The sequence below is a fragment of the Spea bombifrons genome, chromosome 1 (genome assembly GCF_027358695.1).
Source record: "Spea bombifrons isolate aSpeBom1 chromosome 1, aSpeBom1.2.pri, whole genome shotgun sequence".
NCBI lineage: Eukaryota > Metazoa > Chordata > Amphibia > Anura > Pelobatidae > Spea > Spea bombifrons.
Window position 1 is genome coordinate 146,933,910 of NC_071087.1, and position 23,652 is coordinate 146,957,561.

Genomic DNA, 23,652 nt, shown 5'->3' on the forward strand with positions numbered 1-23,652 from the left:
AAAGTTACATAGTTTGTAAGGTTGAAAAAAGACCTAAGTCCATCAAGTTCAACCATTCTACCTAACCTTCCAAAAGAAGGCAAAAAACCCTAATTAAGCTACTTCGAATTCTGCCATCAGGGGGAAAAAATTCCTTCTTGACTCCAAGAGGCAATCGGATTTCTCCTTGGATCTAGAAGCTCTAAAATATTAATGTTATTCTATTTATATCCCTGTATGTCATGCCTTTCTAAGAAAATATCGAGGTCCCTTTTGAAGGTATCTAATGTATTGGGTAACACTACCTCCCTTGGAAGTGAATTCCATACCTTAATTGTCCTCACTGTAAAGAATCCCTTCCTTTATTGTCTATGAAACCTGCGCTCTTCCAGTCTCAGAGGGTGACCTCTTGTTCTTTGTATATTTCTGTTAATGAACGTCACTGAAGAGCTCTTTATATTGGCCCTGCATAAATTTATATAATGTTATCATTTCCCCTCAGAGATGCCGTTTTTCCAGTGTATATAATTTTAACTTTTTTAGTCTCTCTTCATAACTAGTATCACCCAATCCCCTTATAAATTCCATAATGTCCTTTTTAAGGACCGGTGCCCAGAATTGTACCGCATATTCAAGGTGAGGTCTTACCAATGACCTGTAAAGAGGCAAGATGATATCCTCCTCCCTTGAATTGATACCTCTTTTTATGCATCCCAAAACCTTATTGGCCCTCGCTGCTGCTTGCTGGCATTGCGCACTGTTGTCAAGTCTGTTGTCAACCGTTATTTCTAAGTCCTTCTCATTGGTAGTTTTCCCCCAAGGATATTTTATTTAAAGAATAGGTCGCCTTTTTATTATTTTTATCATAATGCATAACTTTGCATTTCTCTATATTGAACCTATATTAAGAGGGTGGGCCGCCTCCCCAAGACCCCAGCTGCAAGTTGTCAGCCGTTTCTCTATAGTTGGAGTTGTGAGGGTAAGATCAATAGATTTAAGGAAAAAATCATAAAAAAAAAAGCTAAAACAAAAAATTATTCAAAAAATGTTCTGGCTATAAATCATTTTTTTATATAAAACTGTACAATTGTGGGGTTTCTTTCTAAATGTTTCTGATTTTCTTTAGGTAAAGTTTCAACAACAAAAAAAAGGCCCTACGTATCCGGAATGGAATAATATATAATTATAAACTAACTACTGTACTAAACATACTAAAAAGCCTTTAGTCCTTAAGTACAAAATGACATTTAGTATTTAAAGGGTTAATGTATTAATAAGAAAGAGAACATCATTATTTGTTAATGCTGTACAACATACTACTACAAGAAACATATTCACTTTTCCATTGGGCTTCCAAAAGTTCTAGTATTGCTTTATTTCAGACCCAGCTATATATTTTAATGTACCTACAAAGTACTTAATAGTATGCATTTTACTTTTGTGAGGCTGTCAGGGATATTAAACTGTCATTTTAGGTACTATGAGTATTTTGCAAATATCTTTGCACTTTTATTTCACACATACACACTCATGCTAGCATACACTCCTTGTTAGACATACTTACACACACTCCTGCTAAAATATATCCACCTAAAGCAGTATAATAAATGTAACCTAGCACACAGAAAATGTGTGCACTGTCTCTTAGGGAATTCTGTCCCTTTAGTTGCTTATGAAAGGGAATATAGCTGGACAAGAAAATAGATGAAATATTAAGACGTTTAGCTACACACTTGAAGATTGTTATGTGTGAACAAGATGTTCTACCTTACTTTGTATCTTTTATATTGGTCTATTTACAATATTACTTACACATTTTCAAGATACTTTCATCAAAAAGATACTTAGGAGCGTAATTAGCAAAAACCTATTAGATCTGACATTCATGCTTGTGTTAGAAACACTTACATTCTTGACACTTAGTAATTAGTATGGGTTTTCATTCTCTAAAAATGCAAAGATATACTCTTTTATAATTGGAGGGGCAATTAGGTTTCTTTTAATCCCCGGCTTCTAAAATGTAAGAATTTGATCACTTAGAGTTAATGAAAAAAAAAAGGATACGCAAATTTTTACTTTAAGAAGTTTTACAATGCATAACCTCGACATTGGGAACCAAATTGAAAATTAGTTTAGTTAGTGACAGGCAACACAAGCAAATCCCGGAAACTTGAAGATCAAGTACAATAACACAAAGGAACAACTTGGAACTAAATTGTTTTGGCTGAAGGTTTTTGCGTTGGAAAGTTGGTGCAAAGTGTACAGATTGTTAGGTATGCATTGTGCATCTTTGGCGTGTATCAGTCTGTTTCTGTGTCATTAGTTTTTCTGTACACATCTGGGTTGATTAAATAGGTGCACCCACATATTGTGGGGCATGCCTGTCACATGTATTAGTGTGCACTGGAGTACAGGTAACTTGCATACAACTACCCAGTAGGAAAACCAGGTTTTTTTGTCATAGAACCTTTTGAATAGAAATTATAAATTGCCTTTGCCATGTTCAATGTGATACAGGGAGTTCATGATCTTCTAGAGCTTCAATGTCATTGTTGCCCATAGGGAGGGCCAGGTCTTTCTAGCCAGTTCTCCATGGCTCAGAGTGGGAGTCTTGTGTTCCAGATCTGTTCAATTCATATGTTTCATCAAACGCTACTAGTACCTAGTTCATTATTATGCCTCTCAAAGAGTAACACACATTTACATAGAGATAGTACACCCTCTGGTTAGTAAAATAAACTTGATGTGAAACAAGTCATCTTAACACAGGTTGAATTTAAACACATTATGTAGTTGAGATCTGTATTGTTACTTAGCTATTATCAGCATGCAATGGACATCATTCATACAAAAAGTGCAATTTGATGGTTCCAACAATACATATCTTTCAATAACTTCATCAAATGCATTTGATTTTGACAGCCTAATTGACAATAAATAGGCAAGAATATCTGGAAAAAATAATCCTAATAACATAGGAGGTGTAGAGGAATAATGTATTTTACGGTAATATCTCAGAGTTACTGCATACAGAGCTGTCCATGTGAGATGCAGAGAGGTTATAGTCGTATTGCAAAAATATATAATTAGCACTATTTACCTCAATTTCCATCCATTAGGCATTTTAGTTAATGCTTCAAGTATGAGTAATGTCTCCTGATCTCGGTCAACAAACCAATTAATGGTATACCCAAAAGTACATTTTAGTAAAACTGAGCCAACAGATTCTATAGCTGTTTTTCTTTTTAAAGAGTGAATAAAATTAACAATAACGTCAAAAACAGTTTGGAGATCTCAAATGAGGAAAAGATAATTCATTTTAGAATGTGGGTTGTGAGTAATAAAATCATAGATTGTATGCTTCCCTAAATAGGCTGAGTTTTAGTGAGAGTTGAACATTAGAATATGAAGGAGTGTCTGACAGAATAGGGTAGGAAATTCTAGAGTCTAGAGACCAGTACAGCATGGGTAGAATCCTGGATATCTGAGTGGGAAGGAGACAAGGAAGGCTGTGACCTGTACCTGCCATCATTTATAGGTAAGGATAATGAGTTCAGATTTTAATCTGGAGAGTATAGAGAGCCAATTGTGGGAAAGCAGATGAAGAGTGATGGGATAAGAAGATTGGCCTGGAAGAGGTGTTTGGAATGATCAAAGTGGTAATAAGCAGGAAAGGGGAGACAATGAATTGATATTTTATTGTCTCATATGAGGAAAGGTCAAATTCAACAGGATTTGGAGTGACTGAATGCTGGGGTACAGGATAGACCTGATACTATAGCATTCAATTACTATATTTGAAAGGAGATCCGGAGTATATTGCACTGTACTGACAGGTACACTCAGAAATATATTTGTTATATACCGCAATAGCTATCTATATGAAATACATTGCAAGTAAATTAGTTTCTCAGTTTCACATGATGCATCAAGGATTTATCAAGGCGTCCTTTTCCATCAGGGTTTAGGGGTCAGAACTACCAGTGTTTATTTCCCTGCTGAGCAGAAAATGACAAAGTTACTGATCCTAGGTTTAATTAGATTTCCTGGTTGCGTATTAAAGTTCTATTTGTGACTACAAACTGTACCTTAATGTTAATCGCATATCTGGAGGGGCCATTGTTCTAGATCTTTGCAAGGTTGCTTGACACCTATGATCCCATCTGGCTTAACAGGATAGCTGGAAGGTGTGTGTTGCGCTCTAATCTATTGTTTCTCTCTACCACTGAATATATGTAGCATCTCACTAGACAAACTAGAGCCATGCATTGCATGAGGCAATTTGTTCAAATTCATAGGTACCTTTTAGCACTGTCATATCTCAGTGTTGGCATTATTTTGAAATGAATGTTCTACTTGAAATGTTTTTGTAAAGCATATACATATCTTACACAGCCATCTAGTAATATTTGTTGTGCGATGTAACTTTAAATAATTTGGATTGTTGTGGAATCTTGGTACTTGCCACAATAATGTGAGAGCAAACTTCTGTAATGCAGAAATATATGAATATGTTTGTGGTCTTCTTTTGTATTAACTATCCAATAGTATAGTTTGGTTAAAAGAGGAAACAAAGACATCAACCTTTGCACTGACCTGAAAGGCAAAAAATAATCTGTATGTATCCCATCTATTTGCATTGTCTCCTCTGCCACAACTGGGTTGCATAGCAACCACCAGCGTTCTAATCGAGAAGTTGGCTGTTCCTCCCATCCCCTTTTGGTGCTGGGACATGTGAACTTTAATATTGATGAAGGGGCAGTAAGAATCTTCCAGGGGTTTTTTGGAGCAGGCTGTGGGCAACTAGAAGAGAACGCAAGAATGCTTCAATACACCCATAGATTTTTCAAAAAATGGGATGGTTTTATTGGTACTCTGGAGAACTCTGTTAAATGCCAAATCAAAGCGACTTTCTGTGACACTTCCTGGTATGGTGCACAGCTGTTACAGAGTAATGATCCTTGTTCGTAATACCTGACCTTTGCCGGTTTGCTGTTAGGGTTTTTTTTTGTTGTTTTTCACTCCGGTTATTTGTCTTGCTGAGATGAATGTGTGTGTGTATGTGCAGTGTATATGTGTGTATGGGTAGGCGCGTTTAAGGGCAATGTAAATGTGCGTATATGTGACTGTATTGGCAGTGTATGCGTGTATTGGCAGGCATGTGTAAGGACAGTGTACACTAGCTGGCCACTTTATTAGCTACCCCTGTTCAATTGCTTGTTAACACAAATAGCTAATCAGCCAATCAGATGGCAGCAATTCAATGCATTTAGGCATGTAGACGTGGTCAAGACAACTTGCTGAAGTTCAAACCGAGCATCAGAATGGGGAAGAAAGGGGATTTAACTGACTTAAAACGTATTGTTGTTGGTACCAGACTGGCTAGTCTGAGTATTTCAGAAACTCTGACATCAACCAATTGATTGATGATGGAGGAGGCCCCTGCAGGCGACCAATAAAGTCGTTCTTATGGCCCTTTAACTCCTGGAGGCGAACCTATGGATTTCCGCTCCCTTCAACCCCTACGATGCTGTGTACGGAGAACCGTAGGTTTGCCGTCAGGAGTTAAAGGGGCCGTGCAAGCGACCTGCAGGGGCCTCCTCTGGCATCAACCAATTGGTGTCCACACTGCTCAGCCACTCATCTAACAGTAAGTATAACATTATTATTTGGGCTGCTGAAAGTTAGGGGAGGTGGGGGTTAATATGTTATGGTTGATGGGGTGTTTAGAGTTAATTTAGGGGCAGTTATGGTTGATGGGGTGTTTAGGGTTAATTTAGGGAAATGTATTTTAACCTGTGCATTGCGTCATAAATGTACATTTCATTTTCAAAATGCATATATTGTGAACCCCACTGCACCTGTCTAATATTGTGTAGGCCCCCCAGTTCTTATACTCACGTGCCCATTGTAGGAGCTTTCGGCAGTGGACAGGGGTCAGCACGGGCACCTTGACTGGTCGGCGGTACGCAGCCCCATACGCAACAAACTACGATGCACTGTGTGCTCTGACACTTTTCTATCAGACCGAGCATTAACTTTTTCAGCAATTAGAGCTACAGTAGTACAGTGACTGCCCATGACCCTGTCGCTGGTTCACCACTTTCCCTTCCTTGGACCACTTTTGATAGCTACTGACTACTGCAGAACGGGAACACCCTAGAAGAGCTGCAGTTTAGAAGATGCTCTTACCCAGTCGTCTAGCCATCATATATTGGCCCTTGTCAAAGTCGCTCACAACCTTATGCTTGTCCTTTTTTACTGCTTCTAACACATCAGCCTTGAGGACGAAAAATTGATTTGCTGCCTAATATATTCTTGGAAAGTGGAAGTGTTTAGGAACAGCAGTGACATGGCTGAATCTAAAAATCATAGAGTGGGGTGTGTAAAAGTCACCAATGATCTGCTGATTCCATAGCTGAAGAGTTCCAAACGTCTACTGGCTATAATGATATATTATTAATTTGGCTCCTAATAATTTCCTAGATGCTCTCTGACTTTCATGTCTTGAATCCTGATGGAATTTTCATCTTTATCATGACCTGAACCTCTTCTTTGGCGCGTTGTTCCGACCTCTGCCTCAACTTCTGTCTTTGATTATTGGTATAACACTTGGATCTAGACTACCTCCACCCTGCAGCTTGGTTCCACTTAAGTTTTAATTTCAGCACAGCAGGTAAATCAGTACATGTATACTGTTATCTTTGAATACAGCAAGACTAAAGTTTGGTTAATGTTTCAGCCATGTCTTGCTATAACACTGTCCTCTAAGTCTGTCATGTGGTTCTATTATGCTCATATTGTGTGCTAGTAATGGTCACTGGATTGTTGTTACATCAAGAACAGCGTACGATTTAATAATATTATGACACATAATTAACATGTGGGAAAAACAAGATAAAATTGATGTTTTGCAAAATTATTTGATCTCACATGACACCTAGAAGCAGTGGAGTACTAGGAACAAAGATTACTTCAGATTACCAATTTTCAGAAATTTTTGTTTTTGGAAGACAGCCTCTGATGTAATCTTGTTACACCTCATTAAACATATTCAGTGTATTGAATGTTGCAGAGAATTTTAAATGAACTTAATTTCCTTGACTTTGATTTGTGGAAGTAATTGCTTGTTCCATTCCTTTCTTACCTCTATTATTTGTAATTTCATTTTGTTGCTATGCTGTTTGGGAGTTATATATTTTTTTTAGTTAACAAAAGAATGCATGGCCATTCAAACATGACAAATATCAGGAAGACAAGCAAACGACACAACACATATTTGAAAACTTTTGTAATTTCCTTCAAAAGTAAATACATAAAACAGTCTTTTGTTTCAGTACCTACTGTGCTCTTTTTTAGGGTTACCACATTTATTTTTTGGGAATTCAGGAATACTGGGGAGATGTTTTGTTGGAAAATGATTTATAGAACTCATCAGTTTCAAATATAGAGATACATGTATGTTTTTTCTTTTGTAAATTCAGAGAAAATATTTTACCAATATCTATCCAATTTTTTTTAAAATTCTAGTTAACTTCTTTCTTTTTAGTGCACAGCTGTTTCTCCACATTTTTGTGCAGAATCATTTTCTCCCTGTTTCTAGTACCCTATTTGTTGCCGTATTGTTGTACTCTTATGTGCATTAAGCATTTTGTGCCCTACTTTGTACCTTATACTGATTTGTAAATATATTTTGCAACCTATCTGGAATATGTTTATGATCAGAGGGGAGTGTCACTTCTCCATGATTTTTTTTGTGCTACAATGCTCCTTTACACTATGCGTGTACTTACTGAGGGCCAACATTGATGACCTGGAAACTCCCTGGGTTTGACCCAGAGTCTCTGAGTAAAGCTCTGCTTCCCCAGATTTCTTCTTTTTTTGCCCAGTTCCCTACCACTAAAGGCTGTCTGGGTCTATTCCCACCCTTAGACGTGGCTACACACATTGCCACTTTGCCAGAAGAAGGGGAGCTTCAGGTAGCCTCTCCTGGAAAGTTCCCAGGTAAGTTCATAACAGACCTCTCCCCTAACAACAATCACATAGTAACAATCAAAGACAAACAAAACTGTGGGTTAATCACCGTCCACCAGTCGACATAATAACCGTTGGATTAATACTTGCTTAATACATTTAAAACAAACCATTGACATACATGACATACTAGGATTCCATTAGTCTTTACAATGCTATTATTTAGCTATCCGTGCCCGGTGGAGTTACTGTCTCTACCCTATTAGATCTTTGTGGTCCGATTTGTGGGAAGTGAGATTTCAGATTTTAGCAGTCAGGATTACCATCGGAGAGATATTTTAACCAGTATTCCCAGATGGTATAGGTTTTACTGTTCCAAGTAGCTTGGGCCAAAATCCCTTTTTCCATATGACATTGATGTATTGATTGTAATTTTATCTTTGCCCATGGAATTAATTCTGAAGATCTCCAATTTCTGGCAATAACTATCTTTATTGCTGTCAATAAATGTAACAAAAATTGTGTACCTTTTTTTGTTATTTTAGGTAAATTTAGGTGGAGTAGTGCTCTTTCTGGAGTTAGTTCCCAATGAGGACCAAATTTATAAAAATTTAAAAAGCATGTTGACACCTTTGTATTGTGCCCATTTGTGCATTTTTTACACTATGTTTCCATTAGACTTGGGCGCCGGACTACTTTTCGTGTTTGTCTTTGTAGGGGAAAAAATCTTCGTATTGCACGAATATCCGCCCGTTCCTGTGTTGGGTTTGGGCAAATATTCGTGTACATTCTTCGTGTTGGTTTTTTCTTCGTTTTTTTTATAAGGGGTTAATACAGGGTTAGCGCGGTACACACTATGCAGCAGCTTTGGCGCCAGGATTTTAAAGGTCCGTATGAGCAACTCTATTGGTCGCCGGCAAGGGCTTCCTCTGCCATCAACCAATGAAGTGAACCTGGTGTCGAAACTCGGCCTGGGAAGACCATTGGCCTCCCCGCTCCGGAAGTTAAAAGTCTGTACGAACGACCAATAGAGTCACTCATACAGACCTTTAACTCCTGCCGATGAAACTCCGCCTGGGGGTCTCCCTGCTCCAGGTGTTAAAGGTCCGTATAAATAAAAAAAAATTAAAAGAAAATATATAAAAAAGATATAAAAAGTATACAAAAAATGTAAACCTTATAGTATGTTCCCTGGTGCTGGGAAAGTATGAAAAATCTATATTAATTAGGTATTTCTGAAATCAGGACACCTGAATTGATAAACTTGGAGGGGATTTTCCATCACTTGACCTAATTTTCTGAGGTTTCAGAGGGAAAATTAAAAAAAAAATAGTTTTTTTTTCTAATTTTCGCTAGTTTTTACTAAATTTCTCATTCTAAATTTTCAGCTAATCATCCAACTAAGAAAGCTCTATCTCTCCTTGAAAAAACAATATATAGTTTACAAGGGTACACTATTCACAGGAAAAGAGAATCATCTCTCAACCGACATAGAGCAAAAATGGCAAAATTGCTCCGGGCTTTGAGGTACCAAAAACCCTGGGATTGAAGGGGTTAACCAGCTAGTTTCCATCCATTGTAAAAGAAGTAGTCACCAAGAAAACACTGTACCATATTTGCTCGATTATAAGACGAGGTTTTTTCCAGAGCAAATGCTCTGAAAAATACCCCTCGTCTTATAATCGAGGTCGTCTTCTAATCAGACCGGTAAGCAGCTGGGGCCATGCTGCTTACCGGGCTTTGGGCGCGAGCAGCATCTCTGCTATTAGCAGCAGGAGAACAGGAAGCTAGCAGAGTCCTCACATAACGCTACCTCCCCCTCCTTCCTCTGGGGGCGGGGTCAGAGAAGTTGCTCGCACAGCCGGGCCCCTGCTGAAGTCTGCGAGTGGGAGCTCTGCAGTTCAGGGTGGGGGAGGGTTTTTGAGCAAGTATGTGTGATTAATGGAATGAATGAGTATTTAAATGTTTGTGAATGTGTGTGTGTGTGTGTGTGATAACATGATTGTGTAAGAGGGGTGGGGTTGGTAGCATGGCATAGGGAGGCTGTAATCACACTACTATCATCTCCAGGTTCCAGCATGTACTGGCTGCCTTGGCTTGATAGGAGTGTGATTGCTGTTAGCAGTTTATATATATATATATATATATATATATATATATATATATATACCCCTCCAGAAATGCATTTTAACCCCCTATATGCCACTCAGCCCCATGATATGCCTTTTAACCCCCTATATGCCAAAGTGGCATATAGGGGTATAAGGCATATCATGGGGCAGAGGGGCATATAGGGGGTTAAAAGGCATATCATGGGGCACAGTGGCATATAGGAGGGTATAAGACATTTCTGGAGGCAGAGTGGCATATAGAGGGTTAAAAGGCACATCATGGGGCCACAGTGGCAAATAGGGGGGTATAAGGCATTTCTGGGGGCAGAGTGGCAAGCCTGGGGGCAGATGTGCATAACTGGGGGGGGGCAGGTTGGCAAATAAAAGGAAATTAAAAAAATATATATTTTTCTCATAGTTTTTATTAAATATGAAAAAATAGTTTACATGAATTAATATTTTTTTTAAAACTTTTTTCCTATAGGGTAGTCTTATATTCAGACTTTTTGTTTTTTTCCTAAATTAATATTTTGATTTTGGGGGGGTCGTCTTATAATCAGGGTCGTCTTATAATCGATCAAATACGGTATTTTGACAAGAAAACCTTTTATGAACAGTGTTGCTGTTGAATCTGATCATAGAGAGGATGGGGTTAGCAATATGGTCACAGAATCTTGCATCTTTAATCACCACTGCTATATCAAGCAAATCCATCAGTACCATAACAACAAAGGCTTGTACAACATGTCATCATCATTATCATGTTGGGGGAGTTCCAAACATACAAAACTACACAATACAACCTTTTCCCCACCTCAGAATGTCTGTCTTGTGCCTACATAAAGTATTAATTATTGTGTAAACCTTCACATGAAATCTTCAGTTTGAAAAAATTGTTCTTGTGTGCAGACAGGTGGCTTTGTTAAGCAGAGCCGTGTAACAACAGGTTTATAGCAACTGTGTATCCAAGCAGCCCATAAACCACACTGTGTGGTAAGAATAATTGCCTTTGTATAGAAAGTATGGATGTTTTTGACAAATGTGTGTTCGTGTACTTCTTCCAAAGAAGTTAGTGTTCCTGTGAAAAGGTTGAAAATTAAGTCATATTCACCTTTGTTTATTTGTGAACAGAATATTAATATTCTTTTAAAACAATGGATCTGGGCAGTCCTTAAAAATGTATTTTATTTGACATGCTCGTTTTCCCACAGGAATAAGTGAGCAAAAGCTTTATTTAACATGTGTCCCCCAACAGAGAATGATTTATTACATGTTTAATCTCTTACAGCCTGGTTTTGCTCAATAACAATATCCAGCTGCCTAGGTTTTTAATAATAAAGCACTTGACAGTCAGTTACTGAAAGTGCTGAAAAAGAACCACGAATCAATGCAATATCAATTAGCACTACACAATAAAAATCTACTCCCTGGGGTGAAACATCAAATTTATTCTGCTTCCCAAAGCACTAGATACTGACATTCTATAAGATGATGCCATTAGAACTGTTGGATTGTCTCACTTTTCCAAATAATAGTGCTTTGTTTTATATAAGTAGTAGGCTGTAAAATGAAATGTAGGTAATCCATTCCAAAACTCATCTGCTGTTAATAGCACTTTCTTCAAATCGTGCTAAACAATGATCCTGTCGCTACAGCCTATGCTCTGTCTCCATGACAGCAAGAATGCCATCATGTTGCTTTAATTAACTCTTTGGGTGCAAGAATGCCATCATGTTGCTTTAATTAACTCTTTGGGCGGAACCAGAGTCGCAGTCCCCCGGGGCAGAAAACAAATTCTATATTTAATACCTAAAGGTTAAAGAGTCAATCAAGCAAATCTGTCTTTCTAGGAACTGATCTACTTTTACCAAATACAGTAGCAGAAGAAACTCTGGATTGGTTTTGGTATATTGATGTCACAGGTAATACAGCCTTTTGCTCTCAAGGTCCATAGACAACTAAACCTACCCATGGAATTGACTATATAGTGCTTGATAAGGGGCAGCAGAGATCCATTAAATTGGTTATTGTGCAGTAATTGAAAAAAAAAGTCTTACTTTTTGTGGTAAGGTCACTCCGGAGGTAAGCTGTTCACAAATAACGGAAATACCAAATATCATCCAGTTTCTGAACTTGTTCTCATTAGTACTGTTTGAACTATTTGTTGGTCAAATTCTACTACTCGATGTAAGGATGTCTTTAAGGTCTATGAGCATTTAAGGGTTTTAGGGATTCTGTTAATGTTGTAGAAACTGACCTTGAACAATTATCATGTTTTCTTTCTTATATTTGTTTTCTTTCATGCGGTCCGCAAGATGATGTTTAATATTACTGTAGTCAATACTGAATATGGTTGTTTAGCCTCTAAGTAAAGGTATCACTCAATGTTATTGGTTGTATGTGTTCTCTTTTCGTGGAACCAATAAAATTTTGTATCTTAAAAAACTTAAGGTAGTGGTCCAAAAACCTAAAAAAAACTAAGCTCATATATATGTAATAAGCCAATTCACACAAAATAAGTATAATAATAATCAGAAATAATGTATCATGGTACCTGCTTTGGCAATTTTACAAATTGGTTCTGAACTGTTTGGTTTTGTCTTCATAATTTGCGTAAAACTTTAGAGAATATTTCTATTAACAAATATCTATTTCTAAAAGTAGATTAATAAAAAAGAACACAATGTAATTCTGTTCAATAAGATTTTGTTGTTAGTCAACACAACCACTCATGACACACTTGACAAAATCCAACTAAAACAGCAGTGTATGCATTCACAAAAGATTGACTTGATGTTGAATCAAGAGGTATCAATTGTTAATTTTGCCAATTTCCATTAGAGTTGCACGGCATTTGAGTTGGTCTCCACAATAATTATGCCAAACGATGAAATGTAGGATTATGATGACTTGTAATTGTTAATTTTGCATTTCCCTATGAAACCTGCTTGTTGTTGATAAATAGAATGACAAATCAAGTTGGTATACCGCTGTCTGGTCTTTCTCCTTACTGTTATCTTTGCAAAATGCTGCTGCTAGGCATATCTTGCTTACTTGATACACTTCTTCCGTTTCCCCACTTTGTGAAGCCCTCCACTGGCTCCCTATTGCCTAAAAAATTAAACATCCTTAAAGCCCTCCATGATACTGCTCCCCATACATGACGACCTCCATGGTGCTGCTCCCCATACATTTCTGCTCTCAGGTCAAAAAAACTCCCCTACTCGATCCCTACATTCTTCTCATGGACTATATCATTATTCCTTTTCACGTTTCCATTTTCACAATTACAAGACTTCACTCACGCTGCCCCTTCTACCTAACCACAAGCTTTCATCCTCCCTCTTAATATCTCCCACATTCATCTATTATACAATCTCTCCCTCCTTCTCCATACCTTTTTGTTCTTCTCTGCCCAACCACTCCAGATTGTAAGAGCAGGGCCCTTTTTACATAATGTAATGGTTTGTAGCAGTCTGTAAATTGCTGGTGCTATAGAAATAAAAGATAATACAATAATAATGGAATGTATTTATTTGGGGAAGTGAAGTATCTTCATTAATTGCATATTTTTATTATCAATTGCGTGTACCGATGCCCAGGTTTAGTTTGATTCATTTCCATAATTAGTGTTTTTCATTAACTAAAGCGTTGCAGGGACATTTCAATAACATGGAGATCTAAGCTCTGAACATTGGGATTGTTTAAAAGTATTAGTTCCAGTATAAGCAAGTTCCAGTATGTCAGAGGAAAAAGAAAATTACTTAAAAAAATCCTGCTTTTGGGCAATAATCTTTTGCTACAATTCACCACAGGAGGCTAAATGTTAAAACATTAATACAATGGAGCAGCAGATAAGTAAAATTTAAAAGCTGTAGGTAAAGTAGAGTCTTTAATATGACGTATACAGAACATCATTTGATGTGTTCTATTCAGAATTTTTCCGGTTTACATGTAATTTTAGTTTGCACGATGACAGAAGCGCAGACAGTTTTAGTTTTTTGTATACATTGTACAGCCAATACACTGTTTCTTGCAGCATGCTTACACCTGTTTGGTAGGCCTCGTATTACACATTTGTATTATTTGAGCCTGTGACTAGCTTAGCGCACCGACATTTTTTCTTTTCCCTACATGTAATTTTAGTTTGCACGATGACAGAGTTACATATAGTGCCTCCACATAATTGTAGTAAATATAGCTATTATTCTATTAAACAGTGCACTTATTCCTGTTATATAACCATAAACACATAAAAACACATTACTCTTTGACCTCACTAAGTATGGTTATTGTTAATGTCCTTGGTAATGTACTAAATCAAGTACATCTACAAAAAGCAGATTATTTCATCAAATGTCATCCACAAACATTTATAATTACAGTTTTATTTTAAATAATTACTCTAACTCTGATTAAAAATACTATTAAACAAATAAGCATATCACAGAAACCTCTTTATTTACCTTATACTCTTTGGACACTCCAGAAACTAAAGTTTAAAGGAGCTTTATACAAGTACTTGTTATGTTAAGGGATGACTGTAGCAGTGACAGCACAAGAACATTGTAATCCAATATATAAACATAGAAAACCAAAGAACGTGATGGCAGATGAGAACTATTCAGCCTATCTAGTCTTCCCATGTTTCTGCTGAAACGAGTCAAATGTTAATCAGTCCTTGGTCATAGGCCATAGGAGCCATACACCTATCCCAATCATGTTTGAAATTTCCTTCTAGATTAACCGCTGTTACGTCTGCAGGAAGGCTTTTCCTTCTCAGAAAGAGAAGGGACCTTTGTAAAAAAAAAAAAAGACTCTAAGTGGAACATAACTCATTAAAGGGTTATAAGTGACGAATTCATTATCGGTGAATGAGTCAGCTCTGGTATGACATAAGCCAAGCCAGACCCTTTAAATGGCCTGCTGAGGCACACTGGTGTAAAACCCGGCATGCATAGTAGATATAGGAAGTCCTCAAATGCATCTATATGTGTACAAGGAACAAAGTATCAAAGGCGACTAGGAGTACGCATCATCACAGCTCCTGCTTTTCAAAGGGAATGAGAAGCCATACTTCGCCATCCACCTGGAGTTCATGGGATGAACCAGATACACCATTAGGTTTTACAGACAAGGCAACCCATAGTCTACAATTACAGCCACTTTATAGTTAATTTTGCAAGAAGGGGTTTATATTTTATATAAAGTGTTCATGCTGGGTGAAATATATACTTTTGAGTTTGTAAACTTCAATTGTATAATATTGTTTTCAAATGTATAAAAATTTGGTAAATGCAATGAATTGTTTTACCATGTGGAAGAAGAGAGAGAGCAAAAGACTGCAAAATCAGAATACCTATTAACTTTACTTCCTTAAGCCGTTTCATTTATGCAAATACAAATGTTGCACGGACCACTGATCTGAGGGAAGCATTTACAAACATTGAGGAATAAATGAATGAGGGTAGCTAATCATGCAAATTTTAATATAGACTTTAAGAAACATTAAATGACCAATTATTCTTAGGTAGTTATTGAGTTTATGTGTCTTGGACAAATCCTTAGCTAACAGGAGTATACATTGGTACATTGGTAGTAGAATGGGTCGTACAGAAGTACTCAATGGCTTTAAACATGGCACGGTCATAGGATGACACCTTTACCACAAGTCAGTTTATGAAATATATACCCTGCTAGATCTGCCCCAGTCCACTGTAAGTGCTTTTATTTTGAAGCATAACAGAGTAATAACAGCTCATCCATGAAGTGGTAGACAACTCACAGAGTGGGAAACTGAAGTGCATAAGAACAGCCTGTCTTCTGTAGTATCACTAACTACAGAGTTCCAAACTGGCTCTGGAAGCAACATCAGCACAAGCACCGTACATTGAAAGGTTCATAAAATGGGTTTCCATGGCCGAGCAGCTGCACACAAGCCAAGGATCACTATGCGCAAGCCCAAGCATAGGCTGGAGTGGCGTAAAGCACGCTGCCACTGGACTCCGGAGCAGTATGTTCTCTGGAGTGATGAATCATGCTTTAGTTTCTGGAAGTTTAATTAAATCTGTCAGATGCCAGCAGAATGCTACCTACTGGAATGGATAGTGTCTACGGCAAAGTTTGGTGGAGGAGGGATAATGTGGGGCTTTTTTCAGGGTTTGGGCCCCTTAGTTCCAGTAAAGGGTAATGTTAAAACCACAGTGTAAAAAGACATTTCAGACAATTTTGTACTTCCAAATGTGTTGCACCACTTTGAGGAAGGCTCTTTCCTGTTTCAGCATTAATGTGCCTGTCTGCAGAAAGAAAGGTCCATAAAGACATGGTTGGATGAGTTTGGTGATGAACAACTTAACTGTCCTGATTGCCAGCCAGGCCTTCTTGTCCAACATCAGGGCCTGACCACTTTTGAATGGAGACAAATTCCCACAACCACACTGCAAAAGGGAGGGGACAACTCCATATAAATGCTCATGGCTGTGGAATGGGGATCCAACAAGCTAATATAGGTGAGATGGTCAGCTGTCCACGTATAGTGTATCTGTGCCCATATTTACACACATAAGACAAGCTTCTTATTGAATGAATTTATTTAGTGTACTGATCAGAGCAGAACATAGGCTCTTGCAGCCTGGCATGGTACAGGGGCCCTTGTTCCTCCGTTATGCACAAGTTGGCTTTTTAAAGCTGGTACCAATGATCTGGCACTTCATAAAGGTTTATTAACAGACTTACCAGACTCATGAATTAGAATAATTGTGGGCGCAACATATAGTCTGTGCTTGTTAGCTTTGTAATATAGCTGTGCATGTGTACAGAATTATCACACATGCTATGAGACAGTTTTGTTTTTAATTGAAAGCAGGACACATGTATGGAAAGTACTACACTAAATACCTATACACAATGCACACATTAAATAAACTTTTTTTGGAGACGCAGGGCTTCTTAATAAAATAAAGAACATGTGGTAAATACATACAAATACAATTAAATTAAAAGCGCTGTGTAAAATACACTGCCAGATGGATGTGCCTTATTAAAAATAAAAAATCCAAAATAATGACTGTGGATGAAACATTTTTACAATATGAAACAAAGGGACATGGAGGACATTAATTAATACATGTGGTCATTAATGTAACAGTATCCATCTGTTATAGATGGAAAATCAGTCACGTCTGAGATTATTAAAGAAAAATGTGTTAAATTCAAATAACTAGCACATGACCTGCAGGTGGGCAATTTACACCTTTTATTTTTAATTTGCTGTAGGAGCAGATGATGTGTAGGAACCGACAAGTATTCTGATGTTTTTTGGAACTGGATATTTTTTTAATTGGAATATGTTTTTAAAATTATTTCCATAGATGCTAGTCAATGTTTATTGTATTCTTGATGTCAGAAATTGAAATAACCGTGATTATAGCTTTCTAACTTTTCTTTTTCTTTTTATTATAAATTGAATTTAATTGGTACAGGGCCGTATGCAGTATTTTATTTATTTGATTACTATTTAGTTGCTTTAATTATTTTATATACTGGCTTATCACACCTAAAGAATCAATTCATTTGTCCCTGCAATTGAGCTCATTGGCTTGAAGGAGGTGTGTTTTGCGGTGCTCCCATTGATTTCAAACAGCCAATCAGTGGCAGGAAAATAGGACAACAGAGGGGGAATTGTGCTGCTAAATGTATTTTTCATTAATAAGGCTGCATGGAACACTGGAGTTTACTTTCAGAGATGCTGAAATACTGGTTGAGGTCCAGAGTTGGATTCTCCATAAAGTTTTTTAATCATTTCTACATACATGTTTTATATAACACGGAACGCTGATTGCGGAATGTTCATCCAAAATTTTTTTTTTCATTTTATTCTTAGATGTCATTCTGACAAGCGTACTGTATCTTGAAATAAAATGCTATAACAAGAAGATTCCTATAAATGGCAATGGGAAACTGAATCTGGTATCCATGAATTTTAGGAACTTGTTATATTTCTAGCACTTGTTGCTTGGTATGTTTGTTATAATGTTTAAAGGTTGTCAGCTTGCGAGCCGGGCTCTTTCTACCTAATGTATCAGTTTCTCTTAGTCTGTCAATTCTAGTCTCGTCAGACCCCTTGAATATATGTATTGTAAGAAGTGATGTGTAAATTGTTGGCTCTATATAAATAAAAGATAATAATAATAATAATAATAATAATAATAATAATAATAATAATAATAAATTAAAGGTGTTTTTTTAATTAGGAAAGTCAATTTGAAAAAATTCATCTTATTTGTGAAATAAATAATCATACTGCAACACTGAACAATCCGCTTGGACAATCTACCCTAAAATCAATTGGCAAATGAGAAGATTAAATTGCTTGCTACATCACCTCAATGTGCATGAGCAGCAACGTGTTTGACAGCTGGAGTGATTAATTCATCGTACTGCTCTTATACTTGGGCAGACTGTGGCGTGTGATTTGAAACTTTAAATAGCTGCGGATCTATTTATTTAGTTTTAGTCTATTTCATTGGTGCTAGAAGTTTGTGACTCATACTTTAATAAAGTGTTACAGTTTAATAAATAATTGCTAGGCTCCAGAAACATATGTTCTGGGAATTGATTTGTCGGGCATCGGGTAATGGGATTTTGCATAACCTTCCCTCATCTCCCCCCAGGATCCCCAGAAAGTAGCCTCAGTGGGGAAACTCTTCCACAGACATTATCAGTCCAGCTGTACGGTGGCCAGGTATGTGTATACAGCATATGTAGCTAGTTATAAGTTATATTACCCACTATGAGTCCATTTCTGAGTCATGGCTACCACCAGGAACATAAATTCCATCCATGTCTATTGCAGTCATGATTGGAGTGGATGTGCCAGGGCACTAAAATGTTCTATTGGATTGTAAAGCATATGTGACAGTCAATTCAATTAGATGGAAGATTATGCCAGATAAAAAAAGAGGATAATAGAAGAAAAAACTTTAATGTATCAATATTCCCTAACATGAGGTTGCTTGCGCAACTTGTAGAAATGTTCTATGTGTTTCAATGGGACCTGTCAAAGTCTGAGCTAGAGCTGCAGGTTTCCATTGCAGAAGCTCACATCATTCAGCCCAGCCATGTGGCCCAGTAATAAACCAAAACACATTTGACAGACAAAATTGTTCACTGTCCAAAACACATAGAAGCTTATAACATAGAGAGGGTAAGCTCATTTAAGCAGGGCCCTCGCCATCTGATGCTTCTGTATGTCACCGTGTTATGTTATATACTACCGTATTTGCTCGATTATAAGACAAGGTTTTTTTCAGAGCAAATGCTCTGAAAAATACCCCTCGTCTTATAATCGAGGTCATCTTCTAATCAGACCTCAAAAAAATGTCCGCTGGGGCCAGGAAGCTTACCGGTGCTTTGGTCACGAGCAGCTAGCGTCTACTAGCAGCAGGAGAACAGGAAGCTAGCAGAGTCCTCACATAACTCTACCTCCCCCTCCTTCCTCTGGGCCAGAGAAGTTGCTCGCACAGCCGGGCCCCTACAGAAGTCATCGAGTGAGAGATGTGCAGTTCAGGTAAGGGGGTGGGGGAGGGGTTTTGAGCAAGTATGTGTGATTAATGGAATGAATGAGTATTTAAATGTTTGTGAATGTGTGTGTGTGTGTGTAAGGGGGTGTGGTGGTGGTAGCATGGCATAAGGAGGCTGTACTCACACTCCTATCATCCCCAGGTTCCAGCATGTACTGGCTGCCTTGGCTTGATAGGAGTGTGATTGCTGTTAGCACTCTGGCATATAGGGGGTTAAAAGGCATATCATGGGGCAGAGTGGCATATGGGAGGGTATAAAACATTTCTGGAGGCAGAGTGGCATATAGAGGGTTAAAAGGCACATCATGGGGCAGAGTGGAAAATAGGGGGTATAAGGCATTTCTGGGGGCAGAGTGGCAACCCTGGGGGCAGATGTGCATAACTGGGGGGGCAGGTTGGCAAATAAAAGGAAATAAAAAAATATATATTTTTCTCAATCATAGCTTTCACTAAATATGAAAAAAATGTTTACATGAATTAATATTTACTAGTAAAACTTTTTTTTCCTATAGGGTAGTCTTATATTCAGGCTTTTTGTTTTTTTCCTAAATTAATACTTAGATTTTGGGGGGTTGTCTTATAATCAGGGTCGTCTTATAATCGAGCAAATACGGTAATTGTTACATCCGGTCTACCCTTGGTACAGCGCTGCCCAGGGCAGAAGAGACCTGGCCCTTGAAAACTCCTGACCTGCAGATTTTTTGTAGATATGATTTTAAATCCAACTCATAACTTGAATTTAAAAAAAATGATTGTGGCTGAATTGTTCCTAACATGGTAGATTTACTCAAAATGTATCAATAACCTGAGGGATGGAAGGAGTGATATGTCAGTTCTAATGGACCCATGCAGAGGCTATAGCCCCATAAGAGTGTGGTTGCAACATATTGCAACTGCAGATTTCACTTTCTACTAATAAAATGTAGAGTAAAAATAGCATCATCACTGCAGAATCTCATAAATGATTATATAGCTACAGGGAGCATATTTTCCAAGTATCTGGAGTGTTGTATAAGGGCATAGTTCAGCCTTGGGACTCAAATCCCTCAATCCTTCTTTCATATCCTGCCTCCTCTGGCATTGTATGCTTGGAGCTCAGAATGTGTGGCGTATCCAAGTGATTCTTTAGAATCCAGTAACAAAACTTAAATTTATATGTGTGTAGAATACATGTGTACCAGTTAATCTGTGCATATAAAATGATTGATCATGTTCTAAATGAATTAGTTGCATAAAAACATATGTGTAGGTCATGAATACATCTATCAAAAATTGTACTCAATCATGCTGTCACTAACATCTTTTAAAACAATGGTGTATCTTATTGTCCACTTGAAATGAAGTTAGGGTAAAAAAAAAATCACAAAATAATGATGATAATGATGGCACTGTATAAAATACTAACTCATGCAATAACTACTGCTACTACTATTAATAATAATAATAATAATAATGCATATTTTATGAATGGTATTTATTATTTATATAGCATTAGCATATTCCACAGCACTGCACTAGTAAAAAAGGTTCAACATTATTATTTTCTATTAGCTGGTTAGAAGAATATAAACACATTAAAAAAACAACAAATAATATTTTAGCCATCAATTTTCACTAATTCTTATGTAATATGGAAATATGTACCACTTACATACACTACAGAGGGAACTAATAAAGCAAATAACTTCATTATTTCCAAGGCAAAATAGTCTTCTCCTAAAATTATTTTAAGACAGACCTTTGTTTAGTGGGGAAAATATTTACCAGCATTATCTAAACTACAATATTTTACACTGTAATGTTGTGTTATTTCATCTATCACATATCTATGCTGATCCAATTGATGCTTTTGTGTCAAGCACTTGACATACTGCATCAATCAGATCTATTAAATACATTTTCTTCTACAATATTGAATTAGAAACTGTTGCTGTTCATTCATTTAAACTTGATTTCATTTCACTTACCTAAGTGTCCACATATACCCATGCTTGTAGGGAAAATAGTTTCCTGGTTCATTGCAGCAGTATTTTAGGTCAACAAACCCACAGCAGTATATAAGATCTACACCATCATCTTTCCTGGGGCAGCCAAAAGTATCCACAAAGGTGTTGTTAGCAGTGTAGTAACTGGCACAGGATTCTGCAAGGTGTCTGCTCATCCTGGAAGGAGAAATGCTCTAAGGGTCAGTGGTCTTTGCTGTCTCTTATTATCCAGGTGAAGCTGTTCTTCCCTTCTTCCCTTACTCCCTCCTATCCCTATTTGACACTAGAGTGTACATAGATACACATACGGTATACATTTATCTCTCGGTATGAACTATGTTTTACTAGCCACATGAAAAATGCTGCCTCAAAGTTAGCTGTCTGGCTCCCTCTAGTGTTAAGAAGCAGCATAACTTGAATAATCAGGGATATTTTATCGTGACATTTTCTGTTCTCATGGTTATCTCAATAGGCAATTTTCATCAGTGGACAAGCACCTGTTTCCATTACTTCTCCCATTTCTCCTAGTAGGGTTTAGCTGTCATTTCCATGGTTAAGGTGACCACATTTTCAGAATCATTATTAGGTAAAAATAGAAAAATTAGATTAATATGCACAGATTCTCCATTACTGAATAAAATACAGTGTTTGAAACTGTTCTATTCACCAATTACCACAGGCATCTCCATCACTATTTCTTACATTTTATCCTCCATCCCATGATATTTCTTAGAAATGTTTTGATTTCTGCCCAGAACCAATGCTTACAATTAGGGTTGCACGGCCAACACAGATAAGATCTTCTGTGAACTGGTTCTGTCATCTACGCTAACAATGCTCCTTTTTTAAAATGTAGTTTTAAAACATGTTTTCAGTTTGCTACCCTGGCAGTTCACATGCTGTACGCACCCACACACATCATGCTCAACAAGGCAAAGATAGCAGGAGTATCTAGCCTGAGGTCCAGTCTTGGGTAGTAGTGTAGTCAGCAGAGTGCATAGAGCAAATGGTTGTAGTGGGCATTGAGTAGGTTGTCTGCAGATGTGTTTTTGGGCCAGGACCTGAAGTAGCCATTCATTGGCGCAACTGTTACCATTCCCAGCTGCATAATGAAAACACAACTTATGGGACATTCTGTAACTAATCCTTTGGGCCATTGCTTGCCCATTGTCTATGTCTGCTGCACTGCAACTCATTCCTTGGTTGCCTTCCAGAGTAGCAAAGAGATCTCTTCTGCCTAGTCTGCCCATATCTTAACTGTTACATTTCCCAGTGCTATTGCTGCCTCCTCTCACCCACATCTTCTTCTTTCTTCCAACACAAATGTGGAAGGAGCTTCTGGTGGCGCAGCCCTTCAAAATGTTTTTCAACTAGTTCTGTCAAAAATGGGGACCAAAGACAACTAAATTAATCTAGCTTGGGAATGCATGGATCGGAGCATCAACCTTTAGGCCCAGAGTATGTGTATAGCAAAGGCTTAATCAACTAAGCATAGATTTGTCATAGTTCTTTTTCAAATTTTTTTACCCATTTCTACTTATCGTCTCATTCATGTTGTTCTGCACTGAAGGAAGCTTAAAGACCCTGGAGTTCAGACAATAAATTACACGCACAAGTCTACCCTGGAGTGAATTAATCTATGCAATTACTTTGTTTGAAAGTGAAAAACGTTAGATGATTTTTTTAATGTGTTGAAACAGAAATGCAGAGCTCCCGAGGCTAGAATTACATATCGATTATTTTGTATTTGTGCAAATTACTAATGTGTGTATGCGTGAGATGTTTCAACTAGAGTTCCTTGAGACTTGGTCAACTCCTGAAGTAATATGTTACCAAGCCATAATATGAACTAAACATTCTATAAATAAACAGGTATAATATTTATTGATAGCAGCACGCCTGGATACATATGCTACAACATCTTTGGGCTAAATCATTTAGCAATCAATGATAGAGAAAAATCAGCCTATTCATGCATCAAAAGGATTATAAAGCTAATTGATGCCATTGGTTGGCATTACG

General features: G+C 37.4%; 1 protein-coding gene across 1 annotated transcript in view; it reads right to left on the bottom strand.

Annotated features, from left to right (window-relative positions):
• SHISAL2B (shisa like 2B) overlaps nt 1-21,849 on the bottom strand; it is a 31,589-nt gene extending 9,740 nt beyond the window's left edge. The window contains exon 1 of the mRNA XM_053448025.1: nt 21,613-21,849. Within this exon, the coding sequence (XP_053304000.1) occupies nt 21,613-21,806 (194 nt within the window). The 5' untranslated portion in view covers nt 21,807-21,849. The remainder of the gene's footprint in view (nt 1-21,612) is intronic.
• Nucleotides 21,850-23,652: the final 1,803 nt, after the last annotated feature.